A 15,759-nucleotide genomic window follows, 5' to 3' on the forward strand; every position below is an offset into this window, starting at 1 on the left:
AATTTTTTTTCTCTTTCGACATCTTAATATTTGTAGATTGTAGACGCGTGGAGTTTCCGAGGTCAAATACGTCAACTGGAAGGCGGAGAGGCGATAAAGGGCGATTGCTGATCTGAGACCCCCCCCGCAAGTACCTGGGGCTAACTCTTCACTCTCACCTGTTGTTTGATCTTGCTCTTTTCCAGCTTTGCATGTTCTGTCTATCTTTCTCCCTCTGAACATCCCCAGAGCTAACCACCTTGCAACCCTCTCTTCCCTCCAAAAACCGTCCATTCCACCAGGTGGGGTGGTGACTCTCAGTCAAAATGTTGAAAATCTGGTCGATGGTAAGGCTTTATTTGGTTCTTATAGACATGTTGAACTACCACTGAAATTCGTACAGAAACAAAAGCAGCAGGAAGCCGAGAATGCCGAGGGTGCTGCAGGCAAGAAGAAGAAGAAGGTCACCGCGGCGCAATTACGCGTGCAACGAGGTGAGTGACCCCCCTATAACGGCTTCACTGCTTCTAGTTCATGGTTCATGGTTATATCTCTAACTTATTGTCTCATCAGACCTGCAAGAACTCACCCTCGGTAGCACGATGAAAATGTCTTTCCCGAACCCCGATGATATCCTTAACTTCACCCTGACCATCGAACCGGACGAAGGCATGTATAAGGGTGGTGTATTCAACTTCAGCTTTGCCGTCAACCAGAACTTTCCCCACGATCCTCCCAAGGTCAAATGCATGCAGAAGATCTACCATCCCAATATTGACTTAGAGGGCAACGTCTGTTTGAACATTCTACGAGAGGACTGGAAGCCCGTGTTGAATCTGAATGCTGTCATTGTGGGCATGCAGGTCGGTTGGTTTCTTTCTTTTGATTGCTTGTTACTTTTGTTGACTGGTATTCTACTGCAGTTCCTCTTCCTCGAGCCAAATGCTTCCGATCCCCTCAACAAGGACGCGGCGGAAGATCTTCGCGCCACTCGCGACACCTTCAAGAGGAACGTTCGCAACTCCATGGCCGGCGGGTCCGTCCGGGGAGTAACATTTGACCGGGTGCTACGGTGAATGTCTGGTTTTACATTTGCATTCTAAATCCAGCCTTCCCCCACGGAGTGCGACACGGGATGATGATCTATGGTTTTACACATGGCAGAGACATGCTTCGGCGATTCCAGGAAGGGTGCGCTGGTGTTTCCACGTACATATATCCGGCGTAATTAGCGTTTGAATACAATAGATCCAATTCGCTCATTTGGCTGGTCAGACGTAGGTTTCAAGCATCACCACGGTCCCCGTTTATCTGCATGGCACATTTCAGCCGGAGAAAGAGAGTCCAAAATCAAAACGGTTGGTTGTCCACAGGCGTATATGTACAAACGATCTCAACTCTAACCATCCACTCGTACACACCCGTCGATTCAACCAAGCCCGATGGATGATGTCAAAGGCATGTGATTTTCTAGATTACGCTCTGACAAAGAAAAGAATTGGCGCCGAACGGGCGGGAAGAAGACGATCGAGAGGTGATCAGTGTCGATCGATTTAACCCCGCTGGGCAGCACGTTCAGCCTCAAGGCGAGCGTAGTAGGTATCGCGCTCACGCACGCGGGGAAGGTGGTAGCCTGTAGGACAAACACATAGTTAGAATTCGAGTTGTCGCATGGGTTGGCGCAGCCGGGGATAATCTACTTACCGTACCACCAGAGGTAGCCGAAGGTAGTACCGAAACCTAGTGGATGAGATAACCTGATCAGCAACTATTTCAAGTTCTAGAAATCGTCTTGGGTGCTTGTATTTGAAGCAGTAGCCTTTCCGAGAGGTTGCGATATCCAACTCGTCATTTCGATCATGCCACTCGATCCGGATCACAACTTACCGAAAGCGGTGCTCAGGTCCAGGACAAGACCACGGCGGAGCATCTGTTGACAAGAGTAGGATGTCAGTCAATCATTCCAAAGATCTCAATTGACCAGATCAACCCGCTCGGGTTAACCCGGCCTTCAACGGAAGGGGCACGTACGCCGGTAATGGGGGGAATAGCGGCGGGCATTGTGACAGATAAGTTGTGTCAATCGATGCTTGAGCACAATCAATGTAGGTTATGGACAGCTTAAAACCTGCCTCGAACGTTGGTGTGGAGAGGAGATGGGGGGTAGAGGAAGAAGGCTGATTTGTGAGGTGAGGTTGAAGCTTCGGAGCGGACTAAGCGAGCCGCCGGATTGGTCGGTCTTACTATGAGAGCGAACTATGGCATGTTCACCATTTCCCTACTATTCCAAGGCTGCAGAGTCCAATTCCAGATTGATTTTCTTGTAGATTCCGATACACAGAATCACTTACCCAAATGAAATGAGTATTTCGCCCTTCAAGTACTACTACGGTGAAAATAAAGAGGAAGGGCCAGGAAGCCCTCGAGAGGGCGGACATAGTATATAATGAACGAAGCCTACTGGGCATCGTTTGCTCATCTCTACATTGAAAGTCCTATCTGAGCAAGTCATCTATTATTCAAAAGTATTTTGCTTCTTTATCCTCCCTCCACTCTGGTCCATGACAGCTACTCATCCATTCACCGCCTTTAGCACGTGACCCCAGATAACATTGCTTGGTCGGGACGACTAAGCACCTGGATCAGATCAATACTATGGCTATGGCGACATCAGACACCCATGTTAAACGAGCTTCCTCATCTCTTGAGCAGAAAAATCCGAAGCGGGTAAAGCGTCACTATCACCACCATCATCGCTTACAGGAGCCCGTCGTTCTCCCATCCTCGTCCGAGCCAGTCGTGCAGGATGACACCCAACTCGACCAATTGATGAATCGTGCAGTGGGCCAGACTTTGAAGGACTCTGGGTTTGAGCTGGCCGATCCAACTGCACTGTCAAGTCTCTGCAGTGCTACTGAGGAGTGTAAGTGTCTGGTATTGAATCCATTTTGAATCTTGAATTGACGGGTTGCGCCTGAAATATCTAGACATGTTACGACTTTCCACATTTATTCGTCAGTCCATGCTATCTGCGCGACGCGTCCAACCAATTCCACAAGACTTTGACCACGCTCTAAAGCGTCTCCGTCTCAATCCTGATGATCTTCTCCCTCATCTCAAACCAGCGTCAAACAAACCTACGCCGACACTATTACCATCTCCTCCTCCAGAGAACGAAATATCAAAATCTCTCCCATTTCTCACGGCACTGAGTAGTGAAGACGACCGTGCAAATCGTCCCTACATCCCAAAACATTTCCCGAGCTTCCCTAGCAAACACACTTACTCCGCCACCGCTGTCTTTATTGGACGAGACAACGACCCGCGCAAGATTAGAGAACGCGCGGCAGAGGATGGACGGCATGGCGAGGAAGCTTTGCGCAAATTAGCGAGTGCTGCATTCCGCGATAACCAGACGGGCTCGACTGGCCGCGACAAGAAACTCTGGGGTCGGAGAATGGACAGCATGGAAAGCATGTTTGAAAAGACGATCAAGGGAATATCCAAAAAGCAAAGCAAGGATACTACCAGCTCAGCCATGGAAATCAATCCGGGTGATGTCGACAAGTCCCGGCTCAAGCTCTCGTGGAATATGGAGCTGGGCCCTATTGTCAACTGTGAGCGAGACCTCTGGCGCCGGACCAGCTCGGATGTACGACGAGGAGAGGAGAAGATTTCAAAGCCTCCAGCAAATGTTGATCCAGCGGACGTCATGACTGACATGTAAATTACAAAGGCCGGCGTTTTTGTTTTCCCTTTATTTTCCCTTTATTTTCCCCAGATTATGGGCTGGCGCTTGTGTTTTAGTTCAGGAACATGACCTGAAGAGATACCCCAATGGCAGTCACTATCATTATTCAAATGCTTAGAGTGAAATTGAAAACTGCAAGTACGTGTAATCCTATATAGCCAACTCCACCCAATGCGCATTGCTGATGCAAAGTAGTCTTATTGTTTCAGGGTCTGCTTTTGTTTCGCCTCTTCTGCCAGCCTGATTGGCTCCCATGATGTGGTTTCAACCATTAATCCACCGGCACAGCTACGACATCAGCTTGCGATTTGACTCAAGCTCGATTCAAGACTCACCGTCGAAACAACCGCACCACAGGGTCGCATACCACAACTCCTGGATCAGGAACCCCATTTTGTGGAGGGTTACAAGAGAACTGAGTCATTTCAAGCAATGGGCACTCTGTGAGGTTGACTGGTTCGCCTTTGCGTCGTTTCTCTTGGAAATTGCGGCGGACGGTGTTGACATGATCGGGGAGGGAGTCGGCGGAGAAGATGGGGACAAGAGGTGCCATAGTAAATCTCAGTTGGAAATATGAGATGATTTCAATCGAGTGAGAATTGGTGGTTTCGTGTCGAAGGAAAAGAGTCGAGGTGCCTTTGACTGGGGAAGTTCGGAAGCTCCGTCAGCCGCGACCTCGAGTTTCCGCTCGCACTTCCACCACTTTTCTCGCACCCAGTCGCTGTACTCGACACGTCTCATTGAAAAATTTAACAATGCCACATGCGTGACGCAGGCTATTGTTTACCCATGACCCATGGCAGCCAATCTCGGGGCGAGATTGCTAGTCGATATACACCAAGAGGGATTAGATGAGGTATTGCAGCTTTCCTACTTAGACGCATTGGGTTGACCGGTTTTAGATACTCTCTACATTGGCCCATCTTAATCCTGGTGAACCAAGCCACAATGGACATTCATTAGGCGTGCCCAGTCTGGACGCTTTGCTCGAAGTATTTGCGCCAAAAGCACCTGCTGTGCTAGGCGCCGTGAAGGATGAACAGCCTCAATCCCCGAATGAGTCTTCAGAACAGAAGAAAGATGGGGAAATGCTGCTGCGCTCTGAAACCGCGGCACAAGACCAACCCCCCCAATGCGTCGTTCTCAGATCCAGAGGATAAAAAGAAACAACAGAAGCTCATCGTGGAGATTGCAAGCAGCTTGTCGGCTTCCGGGAAGTCACAACTACTGTACTATCTCACGGCTCTCGCTATCTTACCGCAGAAATGCGGAAACATCTCAGTCAGTGGTCGAGAGGCAGCTGTAGTGTTCATAGATACCGACAACCGATTCGATGCCGAAAGACTCAGAACTGTTGCTCGAGGTATACTGCAGCAGCGGGGACTATCTGCCAGACCTGGAGAAACCCCAAACTATCTTGAGACATTGCTTGTCTCTTCACTACAGCATGTCCATGTCTTTCGTCCGCAATCTTCATCCGCTCTTTTAGCCACAGTTCATACGCTAGACTCGTACCTTCTCGACCTCTCGCGACATCGTTCTGCGTCACGTCCCTTACAAATGATCGCCATCGACAGTGCCACCGCCTTCCTCTGGCAAGACCGGCTCCGTGACGAAGTTTCACGGACTGAAGAGATTGGGCGCCCTCAGACGGAAATCGATTCCGATCGCCAGCACAAGACCAGTTTTCATCTGTCCGACCTCTATGCCGAGGTAGCGAGAGAGCTGAAGGCCCTACAGAGTCAGTTTCAGTGTGCAATTGTGTATACCGCAACGGTCCCAGGGGCTCGAGCCTCTGGCCTTGGTCCATACGATCATTCGGAGGCTCGTGTTCCATCGCTGAGACCTGCTCTCCCTGCACCATGGGGCGTTTTTCCAACACTGCGTCTGATTGTTCACCGGTCTTCTGTACGCCCTTTTCCACCGAGCATGGCCGCTCAGGCAGCTGCCAAGGACGCCCCTTCTCGGCAGAGTGTGGTTCAGCAAGGCAAGATATCTGCATGGGTCAATCCATGGGGACGCGATGAATGGCCTCGTCGCATAGTGGAAGCAATCGAGGCGAACAACAGTGGGAGCTTTTCATTCTATATACGCGACTCTGGGGTCGAGATGACTGATCCACATCATTGATTCAACGATTCTATTCACGGTTCATGTAAACAACTTGGCAATTGCCTCGACGGTTGTGTTGCCACCGCTGAACACAACACCAACATCCCATCCATCCTTGCCACCCTCTTGTTCGACTCGTCGCCTAAAGTTTTCATTGAAAAGACACACGGCCAGTCCAACTACTGCGCTGGGCTCAACAACAACCTTCATACGCTCTATAACCAACCGCATGGTTGCCTTGATCTGCTCATCAGTGACTGCGAACACCCCTGACACATTGTTCTCATTGGAGATAACCTCCCAATTGAGCAGTCCCACGGGAGTGCGTAGACCATCTGCGATGGTGAGGGTGCCAACGGCTTCCACTCGCTTTCCAGCCTGCAGACCGCGTCGACAATCATCTGCACCCTCAAAGCTGGGCTCTGCACCGAACACATGTGTCTGCTTATTCGAGAACCACGTCGCCACGCCAGAATTGAGCCCACCTCCACCAACAGGAGTGATAACCGCATCCAGAGCTCGAGACCCAGCTTGTTCGGCATACTGTGCCTCCAGCTCCAAAGCTGTTGTACCTTGCCCACAAATGACATTGAAGTCATCATACGGTGGGACCAGAATGGCGTCCGTCTTTGCTTGTATCTCTGCCACCACCGTTTCGCGTTCGACACTGGTCGAGCCGCTGAAGACAACTTCCGCGCCGTGGGACTGGGTACCCGCAATCTTTGATGGAGTGCTGATGCGGGGCATTACGATGTAGGCGGGGATGCCCAGAGTCGAGGCAGCGAGAGCAAGAGCTTGTGCATGATTTCCTACGGAGAAGTAAGCAATGTATGGATGTCATAGAAGATCAGAAAATACCAGAGCTATGTGTAATGACCCCACGCCGTTTGACTTCCTCCCCGCGCTCCTCTAACAGTCGCAGCAAAGCGTGGAATGCACCCCGTGCTTTGAAGGCACCAATTCGCTGAAAATTCTCGCATTTGAAGAAGAATCGAAATTGTGGGCGAGCGGGGACTTGGCCTTCAAACTGCGTTCCGACCAAGGCTTCGGGCGATTGTGGTGTCGAGGCGATGGTGTCGAGTGTTTTGCATGTCAGCAGCGGCGTACGGTGCACATGAGGCTGGATGAGACCATACGCCGCTTGAATTGCGGATGGAGTGAGGGATTGAGCTGCCACAGCGGGTGAAGTCATTGTGTGAGTTAGCAAGGTTGAAGAGGAAAACGAGTATGACTCTTATTTTACCCCAGACTCTTCTCCGGAATTCGGCCCGGAGGCTATTACAGGTACAATTTCAAGCCAACTACAGAATGAACAACGAAACAAAATAAGATAAGAGTAACTGTGGAATGGCCAGTAAAGCCTCAAAATAATATTTTCGATCTGAAACCCAAAAACAGTTCATAGTACATCATCATTTTTTGAACCCCCACGGGTATCAAGGTATTATTTATTTCTGGTTCTCGGGACGGAGAGAGCGGACGGCCTTTCCGGCGCGCCAGATCTCGAGGTCGCGAATCTCCTGCATCTCCTTCTCGTACTTCTCGCGGTAATCGGGCTGCGAGTTGTAGTCGAGGGAGCGCTGGGTCTCAGTGCCGTTGTGAACGCTGTCGTAGAGGTCGTTGAAGACGGGCTTCAGGGTATCCTTGAAGCGGCTAGACCAGTCGAGAGCACCGCGACGGGCAGTGGTGGAGCAGGCAGCGTACATCCAGTCCATACCGTAACCACCGATCAGGGGGTACAGGGACTGGGTGGCCTCCTCAACGGTCTCGTTGAAGGCCTCGGAGGGGCTGTGACCACGCTCGCGAAGGACCTCGTACTGGGCGAGGAACATACCGTGAATACCGCCCATCAGGCAGCCACGCTCACCGTAGAGGTCAGAGTAGACCTCCTTCTCAAAGGTGGTCTCGTAAAGGTAACCGGAGCCAACAGCGACACCCATAGCGATGGCGCGCTCCTTGGCGTGACCGGTGACGTCTTGGTAGACAGCGATGGAGGAGTTGATGCCACGGCCCTCACGGAAGAGAGTGCGGACGGTACGGCCGGAACCCTTGGGGGCAACGAGGATGACATCAATGTCCTTGGGGACATCGACCTTGGTGAGGTCCTTGAAGACGGGGGAGAAACCGTGGGAGAAGTAGAGAGTCTTGCCCTTGGTAAGGAGGGGCTTGATAGTGGGCCAGGTCTCGGACTGAGCGGCATCGGAAAGCAGGTTCATAACAATGGTACCCTTCTCAATGGCGGTGGTCATATCGAACAGGTTCTTGCCGGGGACCCAGCCGTCCTCAATGGCCTCCTTCCATGACGCACCATCCTTGCGGACACCAACGATAACGTTGAGACCCTGGTCACGCAGGTTCAGACCCTGACCGTGACCCTGGGAGCCGTAGCCGATGAGGGCAAGGGTATCGTTCTTGAAGTACTCCTGGAGCTTCTCACGGGGCCAATCGGCACGCTCGTAGACATCCTCCTTGACACCGGCGAAGTCGATGGTCTTGATACCACGGACGGGGGTAACAACCGAGGAGACACGGGGGAGGGTAGCAGCAGCGATGGCAGGGCGAGGGAGAGCTGCGGTGATAACCGAGCGAGGAGCGGCCACGCGGGCGAGGCGGAGGGCACGGGGAACACCACGAGAAGCCATTGTGAAATGTGAAAGAGGGAGTGGAGAGTGAATGAGAAGAAGAAGATGGGGGAAGCTTGGGAATTTAAATAATGGGCAAATATGCTGGGTGATTCGAGTCACCGTAGCAATTCTCGGAGAGCAGACCTTACTCCCCGGAGACCCACACCGACACCGGCCAGTGTATTGATTGGAGGAAGGTAATTTATTATGTCATGAATTGCGTTTCCCAGTGCAACAAGCAAAGAGAATTCATTTTATGACTCCATCTCAAGTGGCTTTGGTAGGCCGATATTTTCCCCGGAGTAGGAGCAATCTCCGATATGCATACATATCAAAGAGCCCTGGAGAGGCTCTGAAGAGGGCCCAGACTGTTTTAGTGCTGTTCACGTGACGCACCTTCCCCTTGAGACTCGTTCCTTCCAAAAGTACCATTTCTGCCTTAGGCCAACGGATCTCCCTTCTACACCTCCCCCCCACGTCTGTCCAATTACTTTCCCACCATGTCTATAGGATGAGTGTCTTCTCATTAGGGGATTTGCCCACTATTCAGACCCGGAAGGCTTTGTTATTGCTTGACTTTCAAAATGACTTTGTCCGTCCCTTCGGCGCTTTACATATCCCGAATACACCAGATATACTCGAAATCCTCCCACAACTGGCATCTGCATTTCGTCGTGTCGGCGATGTAGTTTGGGTGCGCTCACAATATGAATCCCCTCAGACAATCATTGACTGGAACTTCGGTGATCGTATTGTCCTGGACAGACAGCCACCGCGCCGAAAGCAGATGCCCGCTTCGGATATAATTGAAGTCGGGTCGAATCGTGATTCGCCCAAACCTGTCGACCCAGAAGCCTTTCTCTCCGCCGACTCTTCGCCATGTTGCGACCCGCGTACCCCTGGATATCAGTTCCCCGCACCGATTTTAGCCGCGATCAACTCCCAGCATGACACGGTGGTGGACAAAACGGGATACTCCGCCTTAGAGTCTCCCGGCCTAGTACTATCCTTCAGAACACACTTTGTGACCGAATTGTACCTTTGTGGCTCATTGTCCAATGTTTCCGTGTTTGCGACGGCTCTGGATGCTGTCCGCAATGGGTTTTCGGTAACTCTTGTGGAGGATTGCTTGGGGTTCCGCGATTTTCAACGACACCAAGAAGCCATGCGGCGTATGGCGGATATCTTGGGAGCGACTGGTATCACCGCTCGGGAGCTCATTCAGGAGCTAGATTGGGATGAAACCGAGGCAATTGCCCGTCAAGGCGCACCACAGCCGAAGAGGTCAGCAACTACCGCGGGCCTCGAAAGCGTCATGGATGGCCTGGAATTCTGGAATACCACGGATACATCTCCCACAGACTCTCGTGCTCCGGAGCCGAGCCTTTCGGAACTCGTTACTCTTTCTCGCGCCCAGCGCGCTACTGCTGCGCAGGCGAGGGGTCCAGTAGAAGAGCAAAAGAAGGTCCGCGCGCGAATCCGCCGTCCAAAGCCCCGAGACGCTACACTAGCCGGGGGGACAAATCAACAATCTGCGGATTCTCAAATCAAGATTGGGGAGGGAGACTCACGTCTCGTGACTAATGTCGACCTGCCCGCAGACTCCTTTGAACGTATACAGGCGGAGGTAGACTGGCAGAAGATGTACCATCTGTCCGGTCAGGTTCCCCGATTGGTTGCAGTTCAGGGTGAGACTCGACCCGATGGAGCCATCCCCATATATCGTCATCCAGCAGACGAGTCTCCACCTTTCAAGCCATTCACCTCCGCGGTTGATGAAGTACGCATCGCCGTTGAGCAGATAATAGGTCACCCCTTGAATCATGTGCTCATTCAGCTTTATCGTGATGGACAGGATCGCATATCAGAGCACTCAGATAAGACGCTGGATATTATGCGAGAGTCTTTTATTTGCAACGTCAGTCTAGGCGCCGAACGCGTGATGGTACTTCGTACCAAGACCTCAGCATCCGAGCCCGAGGGAGACATGGGACCATGTCGGACAACGCAGCGTGTGCCGCTTCCTCACAATTCACTTTTTGTGCTGGGCCCGAAGACGAACATGCGATGGCTTCATGGCATCCGGGCAGACAAACGGCCTACTGCCATCAAATCCACCGACGAACAAGCCTACGGCGGCCAGCGCATTTCTCTTACTTTCCGTCACATTGGCACTTTTATCGATCCCGTGGCCAACACCATCTGGGGACAAGGGGCTGTCAGTAAGACATCAGATCAGGCCCACGCTGTCGTCCATGGGGATCCTGATGACACAGCACGCCTCATTAGTGCTTTTGGCCAGGAAAATCGGGCCACCAAATTCGATTGGGATACCGTGTACGGTGGGGGCTTTGACGTGGTCAACTTTGTGACTACATCAACAGGGAAACTATTACTTGGCTGTGATCCTCTGGCCAATATGCGTGTGCGTCTCTGTCTTGGAGAAAATGGCGTCCGGTACCGATTGACCAACGAGCATGAGCAGGGGCTCACACAACTCGCGGGGCATCCCATATATGAAACGCCTGATGGAACAACAGTTGCAGGCGACTCTGTTATCCTAATGCACATGGCCAACTTATCTCCCGAAATGTCACGGCCAGGCGTAGATTCATTACGCGGTGGCAGTTTCTTGTCAATAATTGACGAGTTTCTGATTCACTGGCGTCAGCACCGTGCTACTAATTCAGCTAGTAGGTTTGAATACGGGATTGAAGATTGGGAACGTACTCTACAGGGACAACACTACCTAGGAGGTTCTGTGTTTACCATCGACGATTGCTCTTTATGGCCTGTTCTGCGGGAAATTGTACAAACCCAAGGTGCATTCGATGTTCGGTTCACGAGCGTGAATCAATATTATCACCGAGTCGAGAATCGTGGCATCATTCGGTCTATTCTGGAAGAATGAGATTGGACTGATCCGCGACCACGAAAATAGCTCTTCTATCTTTCAGTCTGGTTTGTAATTAGGGCTGGACTGGACATATTACGAAATCTTACGAATTTACCTGGTCATGAGCCAACTTGGGTTGAAGCCGGGTCTACCATTCTTGGGATATAGTTGCCTAGCAAAACCACCGCTATGTCGCCCTCCAGGCTCAGTGATAGCCACAAAAATATTAGATTGCATTAGCCCGAATACTCCGCTGTTATCTAAAGACACGAACCAGGGAAAGAGGTAGTGCTGAGAGAACTCTTCAGTGCGACATTCCCACACACCACGGCTTTGAGGAAGGCCTGAGCGACTACCGATGCACCGGCGGTACTGGTGTGCGTGTGGTCCAAGGGGAAGTACGCATCGACAGCAGTCTGGCCCAACGTCTTGAACCGATCTGCGACATAGGCCCCATGGTCAACATAGGGCACACCGGCTGCTGCAGCTGCCACTTGTGCATAGCCCACAAATCGCGACGGGGCATAGGCGAAGGTTCCAGTTTCCCAAGGATTGTTTGGTGTTTGACTCGAGATGATCACATTGGCGCCCTTGGCCTTGAATACCTTGGTGGCATTCTCTACATATGCCGGGAATGTCAGCACCGTTTCGGCGACCCCGTTGTAGATTGTGCTACAAGTCTCGCTTCCTGTGCCGCCACAGTCGGTACGCCCATTATCGGTGGGGGTCAGAGAGCCACCATCATTGTGCCCGAACTCGATGATCACCCAATCCCCAGACTGAACCACTGCTGCAATGGCATCGAACCGACCCTCGCGTGTATATGACCGTGCACTGCGGCCAGCGACAGCTTGATTGGACACGGTGAGTGAGGTATATGGGATAACATATTCACCCCAACCTGGGAGAATTAGCTTGAGCGTTACGGTTGACGAGAACACATACCGGCTGTGCCAGATCCAGTCCCACCCTTTGCCATGGTCGAGTCCCCAGCAAGGTAGATGGTTGTACCTAGAACACTAGGAATGAGCGAAAGAAGAATCGTAGACTTCATGGCGAGAAGGACATGAAGTAAATCTTTAGTGCAAAGGCTTGGTGCCTATAGAAGCGGCAGCTTTAAACATATACGTTTTCAATCCTGGCTTGGATACGTGGAAAAAAGTACCACCCTTGACGGGGTATATCTGGCCATTATTGCGTAGCCCTCGAGGGTCGTCCGGAGAAAAGGAGATGCTGACATGCAGGGCGAGACAAAGCTGGAATGCGGAGGCCCCGATTATCGATGCTTTTGATTCATGGAAACTCGTCAGAGGAAAATATCCGAGGACACGGACCTGAAATCTTGCATAGGCTTTCAAAGGTCGGGGATTATTCTGGAACAGGTATTCAATATGCCGATGCTGACATTACATGCACGGTGGGATCATTGAAGCAGACTAGACGTTTTGACTATACAAACTATAGAAACCCGAAACCCCCAAATTGCATCGCTACAACTTCTCGAATGTTGGAATGCGTTTTTGCAACCCAGACAGTAGAGCTGCCGAGACATCCTGCGTCTGTAAAGCAGCGCTGTTCCATACACGCGTATAGCGCAGTCCATCTTGCACAGAGTGGTCACGCGAGTAGTTCAGTATCTCCTTGGTGCCTTGTACGGCTACAGGGCTCTTGCTGGCCATCAGGGAGGCGAGCTTCAATGCCGCCGCAATAGTATCTTCCCGGTTATCATACACCGCATTAACAAATCCCACGCGCAGGGCCTCCTCAGCACCGAACTCGCGCGCTGTCAGAGCCACCTCCTTTACCCACCCGTAGTTTCCAACCACCTTGGGGAGTCGGCTGAGAGTACCGATGTCGGCGGCAAGCCCAATATCGACTTCCTTGACCCCAAATCGGGTGTCCCGGGCACAGAGACGTACATCCGTAGCCGTTGAGAGGTCAATGCCGAGTCCCAAGGAGTACCCGTGCATAGCCACCACAACGGGCTTTTCGCAGCGCTCTACCGCGGTGATACAGTCTTGAAAGATGGCGATATGGCGACGAAGATCGACTGCCTTTCGGGCTGGGTCAGTCCTGGTATCCGACGAGAGAAGACCTTCCGAGGCCGCTTTGACATCCAGCCCGGTGGTAAATGCCTTCTCTCCAGCACCGCTGAGGACAATTGCGCGAACACGAGGATCAGAGGAGAGTTTATCGAAGATCTGGGCCATATTTTCCCACATACTAAATTTGATTCATTAGAGGAGGATAGTATCGAAAGGTCCGGGGAGGGCTCACGCTTCGATGAAGGCGTTCAACCTTTCCGGACGATTGATTTCCACATGGGCCACATATTGTTTATCGGCCGGGAGTTGCACGGTAAAATAATCAAAAGAGTAGTCAGTCATGTTGGGAGATGGATAGAGAGATGGAGAGGAAAGAGGGAGAGAGTACGGAGTATACGTAAAGAGGATGTACAACAGGGACCTCGGCACAAGCAAAACGTGGGGAGCATTTGAATGTCAACTCCGAATGCCGAGAATGTTCACTTATTTACTTGAAATGTAATTACTAGGACTATCTCTATTCTAAATCTCGTAGAAAATTATTATATTTTGTGAATCAACTTGGAATTTGCATGTGACAAGGTCCCTTTACTACATACATGTATTCCAAAAGAAATAGAAATTGAGCACTATACAGCATGACAAAGATGACCAAGAAAAAGCAAGTCCATGCAGTACAATTCTTATCTCGTGGCTGTGGATGTTTGTTGTTCACTCAATGGTGATCTTCTTGGAAGAGGCAGCGCTGACCTTGGGTACCTGGATGGCCAGGATACCGTTCTTCAGACTGGCCTTGACGTTGTGCTGGTCGACAGGGGTAGGGAAGGAGAAAACGCGCTGGAACTCGCCGACTGAGCGCTCGCTAGCCCAGAACCGGTGAGTGGGCTTGCCATCGTCGGATTTCTTCGCGCCCTCTTTGGCCTTGCCTTCTGGCTCGGAGGTTTGGTACTCGCGTTCAGTGTGACCCTTGACAACCAGAGTCTGGGGGTCGGAGAACTCAATGTCGATGTCCTTCTGAGAGATGCCAGGCAGTTCACCATCGAAATGGTATGCGTCTTCACTCTCACGGATGTCAAAGCGAGGAGAGAACGAAGTGACCGACTGGTTGCGGGAAGAGCGGTGGTCATCGTAGTCATCAAGAAGACGGAAGAGAGGGGCGAAGTCGCCGCCAGAGCCGGGGAAGTTGGCACGGAGAAGAGACATTTTGCAAGAGGATTGTAAGTGAAATGAGAATGTTTTGAAGATGTGATTGTACTTAAGCTAACACTCGAGGGGCCGATGGCTTTATAGCCATAACTGGAAACCACATGACACAAAGACAGTCCCTGCTTCCAGCTCGTGCTCCAGTGTAACTCTTGCCTCATGCAGTAAGGTGGTAATTGACTGATTACAGTAGATGTGTTTGCAAAATGCATGGCGTCATTGAGTGTAGTGATATGCTACACTATGTCTCTCCCATGGTTTATACCTGCCGGAAGAATGGTTTCTCCAGAGTCGTGCTTGTGCTTCGCCAACGTTCACACGTAACACGCTCTCTCGTTCAGTATTACTAGTCAGCACAACCCGAAGCTATAAAAGAAGTATGGCAAGTCTCCAGTAGCTGCACAGTCTCCAGTCTTCAACTATCTGGAAGAAGTTCCCTCACTACCACTGAGAGTTTCGCATCGCTAAGCGACCGAGTACTCATCGGCCAGACAGAGGGAGGGTGATTGGGATAGGCGATCGGACTGCATCCGAATTGTTGCAAATGCACAATGCGATAGTGTGTAACAAGAGATGGGGAAGGTCACATTGGGGACATTGTTGTCTGTGTGCGTCGTGGACATGCATATAGGGAAAAGTTGGATTTGCGTCACATGTGTAGGCCTTATGTTCAGTGTAGAGTAGCTGTTGATGACTTATTCGGATTCAGATTCATCGAGCTGCATGATCTTTTCGTCAAGGTCCTGGCAAATTTGTGAGCAATGGTCCTGAATCCCTAAGTTAGGGTAGATACCTGATCCAGGCGAATCTTGAGGTTCTGAAGTTGGCTCTCCTTGATGACCAGATGGTTCTCGTCATCCAGATCCTCCACTATGTAGTCATGTCGTTCTTCATCGTACTTGAGGATCATGGATTTGATTGAGGGATCGCATTCGATCAGTAGACCTGCCAAGGATGAGAAGATGTTAGCAAGAGATATGAAAGCGATATATATATGAATATATATAGATTTTTTGAAAAGATACCTCGGACGGCGCGTGGCATGTTGGAAAAGAGGATGTGTTTGGAAGAGAAGAGAGTGGTGGAGAGTAAGAGAGAGGAGGTTGAGGTGCCAAGACATTTGGACCCTTGACCATTTCACCTCTCTCT

General features: G+C 51.1%; 12 protein-coding genes across 12 annotated transcripts; 4 read left to right on the forward strand and 8 right to left on the reverse strand.

The window, feature by feature from the left end:
- Positions 1–305: 305 nt before the first annotated feature.
- N7500_010557 (NEDD8-conjugating protein UBC12) lies at positions 306–1,055 on the forward strand (the record flags this gene model as incomplete). The annotated part of the gene is made up of 4 exons (XM_056681695.1): positions 306–326; positions 383–473; positions 553–842; positions 903–1,055. The coding sequence occupies 4 exons, from the start codon at positions 306–308 to the stop codon at positions 1,053–1,055; spliced, it is 555 nt and encodes a 184-aa protein (XP_056529077.1).
- A 455-nt stretch (positions 1,056–1,510) lies between these two features.
- N7500_010558 (cytochrome c oxidase subunit VIIa) lies at positions 1,511–2,059 on the reverse strand. The gene is made up of 4 exons (XM_056681696.1): positions 2,011–2,059; positions 1,867–1,909; positions 1,684–1,719; positions 1,511–1,612 (listed from the first exon to the last, which is right to left on the reverse strand). The coding sequence occupies exons 1-4, from the start codon at positions 2,038–2,040 to the stop codon at positions 1,533–1,535; spliced, it is 189 nt and encodes a 62-aa protein (XP_056529078.1). The 5' UTR covers positions 2,041–2,059; the 3' UTR covers positions 1,511–1,532.
- A 575-nt stretch (positions 2,060–2,634) lies between these two features.
- N7500_010559 (TBP-associated factor 8 family protein) lies at positions 2,635–3,706 on the forward strand (the record flags this gene model as incomplete). The annotated part of the gene is made up of 2 exons (XM_056681697.1): positions 2,635–2,902; positions 2,967–3,706. The coding sequence occupies 2 exons, from the start codon at positions 2,635–2,637 to the stop codon at positions 3,704–3,706; spliced, it is 1,008 nt and encodes a 335-aa protein (XP_056529079.1).
- Positions 3,707–3,927: 221 nt separating this feature from the next.
- N7500_010560 (uncharacterized protein) lies at positions 3,928–4,283 on the reverse strand (the record flags this gene model as incomplete). The annotated part of the gene is made up of 2 exons (XM_056681698.1): positions 3,928–4,018; positions 4,066–4,283. 2 exons carry the CDS (start codon positions 4,281–4,283, stop codon positions 3,928–3,930), a joined length of 309 nt encoding a protein of 102 aa, XP_056529080.1.
- A 527-nt stretch (positions 4,284–4,810) lies between these two features.
- Positions 4,811–5,860, forward strand: N7500_010561 (putative Rad51 family DNA repair protein; the record flags this gene model as incomplete). Its single annotated transcript, XM_056681699.1, has 1 exon — positions 4,811–5,860. The coding sequence occupies one exon, from the start codon at positions 4,811–4,813 to the stop codon at positions 5,858–5,860; it is 1,050 nt and encodes a 349-aa protein (XP_056529081.1).
- Positions 5,861–5,881: 21 nt separating this feature from the next.
- On the reverse strand, positions 5,882–7,034 carry N7500_010562 (threonine/serine dehydratase; the record flags this gene model as incomplete). Its single annotated transcript, XM_056681700.1, has 2 exons — positions 5,882–6,651; positions 6,701–7,034. 2 exons carry the CDS (start codon positions 7,032–7,034, stop codon positions 5,882–5,884), a joined length of 1,104 nt encoding a protein of 367 aa, XP_056529082.1.
- Positions 7,035–7,290: 256 nt separating this feature from the next.
- N7500_010563 (Ketol-acid reductoisomerase) lies at positions 7,291–8,484 on the reverse strand (the record flags this gene model as incomplete). Its single annotated transcript, XM_056681701.1, has 1 exon — positions 7,291–8,484. The coding sequence occupies one exon, from the start codon at positions 8,482–8,484 to the stop codon at positions 7,291–7,293; it is 1,194 nt and encodes a 397-aa protein (XP_056529083.1).
- Positions 8,485–8,977: 493 nt separating this feature from the next.
- On the forward strand, positions 8,978–11,377 carry N7500_010564 (isochorismatase family protein family; the record flags this gene model as incomplete). Its single annotated transcript, XM_056681702.1, has 1 exon — positions 8,978–11,377. The coding sequence occupies one exon, from the start codon at positions 8,978–8,980 to the stop codon at positions 11,375–11,377; it is 2,400 nt and encodes a 799-aa protein (XP_056529084.1).
- A 245-nt stretch (positions 11,378–11,622) lies between these two features.
- Positions 11,623–12,416, reverse strand: N7500_010565 (rhamnogalacturonan acetylesterase RgaE; the record flags this gene model as incomplete). Its single annotated transcript, XM_056681703.1, has 2 exons — positions 11,623–12,263; positions 12,308–12,416. The coding sequence occupies 2 exons, from the start codon at positions 12,414–12,416 to the stop codon at positions 11,623–11,625; spliced, it is 750 nt and encodes a 249-aa protein (XP_056529085.1).
- Positions 12,417–12,852: 436 nt separating this feature from the next.
- On the reverse strand, positions 12,853–13,749 carry N7500_010566 (enoyl-CoA hydratase/isomerase family protein; the record flags this gene model as incomplete). Its single annotated transcript, XM_056681704.1, has 2 exons — positions 12,853–13,585; positions 13,640–13,749. The coding sequence occupies 2 exons, from the start codon at positions 13,747–13,749 to the stop codon at positions 12,853–12,855; spliced, it is 843 nt and encodes a 280-aa protein (XP_056529086.1).
- Positions 13,750–14,118: 369 nt separating this feature from the next.
- N7500_010567 (Hsp20/alpha crystallin family protein) lies at positions 14,119–14,610 on the reverse strand (the record flags this gene model as incomplete). Its single annotated transcript, XM_056681705.1, has 1 exon — positions 14,119–14,610. One exon carries the CDS (start codon positions 14,608–14,610, stop codon positions 14,119–14,121), a length of 492 nt encoding a protein of 163 aa, XP_056529087.1.
- Positions 14,611–15,305: 695 nt separating this feature from the next.
- On the reverse strand, positions 15,306–15,654 carry tfb5 (TFIIH complex subunit TFB5; the record flags this gene model as incomplete). Its single annotated transcript, XM_056681706.1, has 3 exons — positions 15,306–15,353; positions 15,404–15,555; positions 15,636–15,654. 3 exons carry the CDS (start codon positions 15,652–15,654, stop codon positions 15,306–15,308), a joined length of 219 nt encoding a protein of 72 aa, XP_056529088.1.
- Between the last annotated feature and the right edge of the window lie 105 nt (positions 15,655–15,759).

Source organism: Penicillium coprophilum (genome assembly GCF_028826855.1).
Source record: "Penicillium coprophilum strain IBT 35676 chromosome Unknown utg000006l_segment0_segment0, whole genome shotgun sequence".
NCBI lineage: Eukaryota > Fungi > Ascomycota > Eurotiomycetes > Eurotiales > Aspergillaceae > Penicillium > Penicillium coprophilum.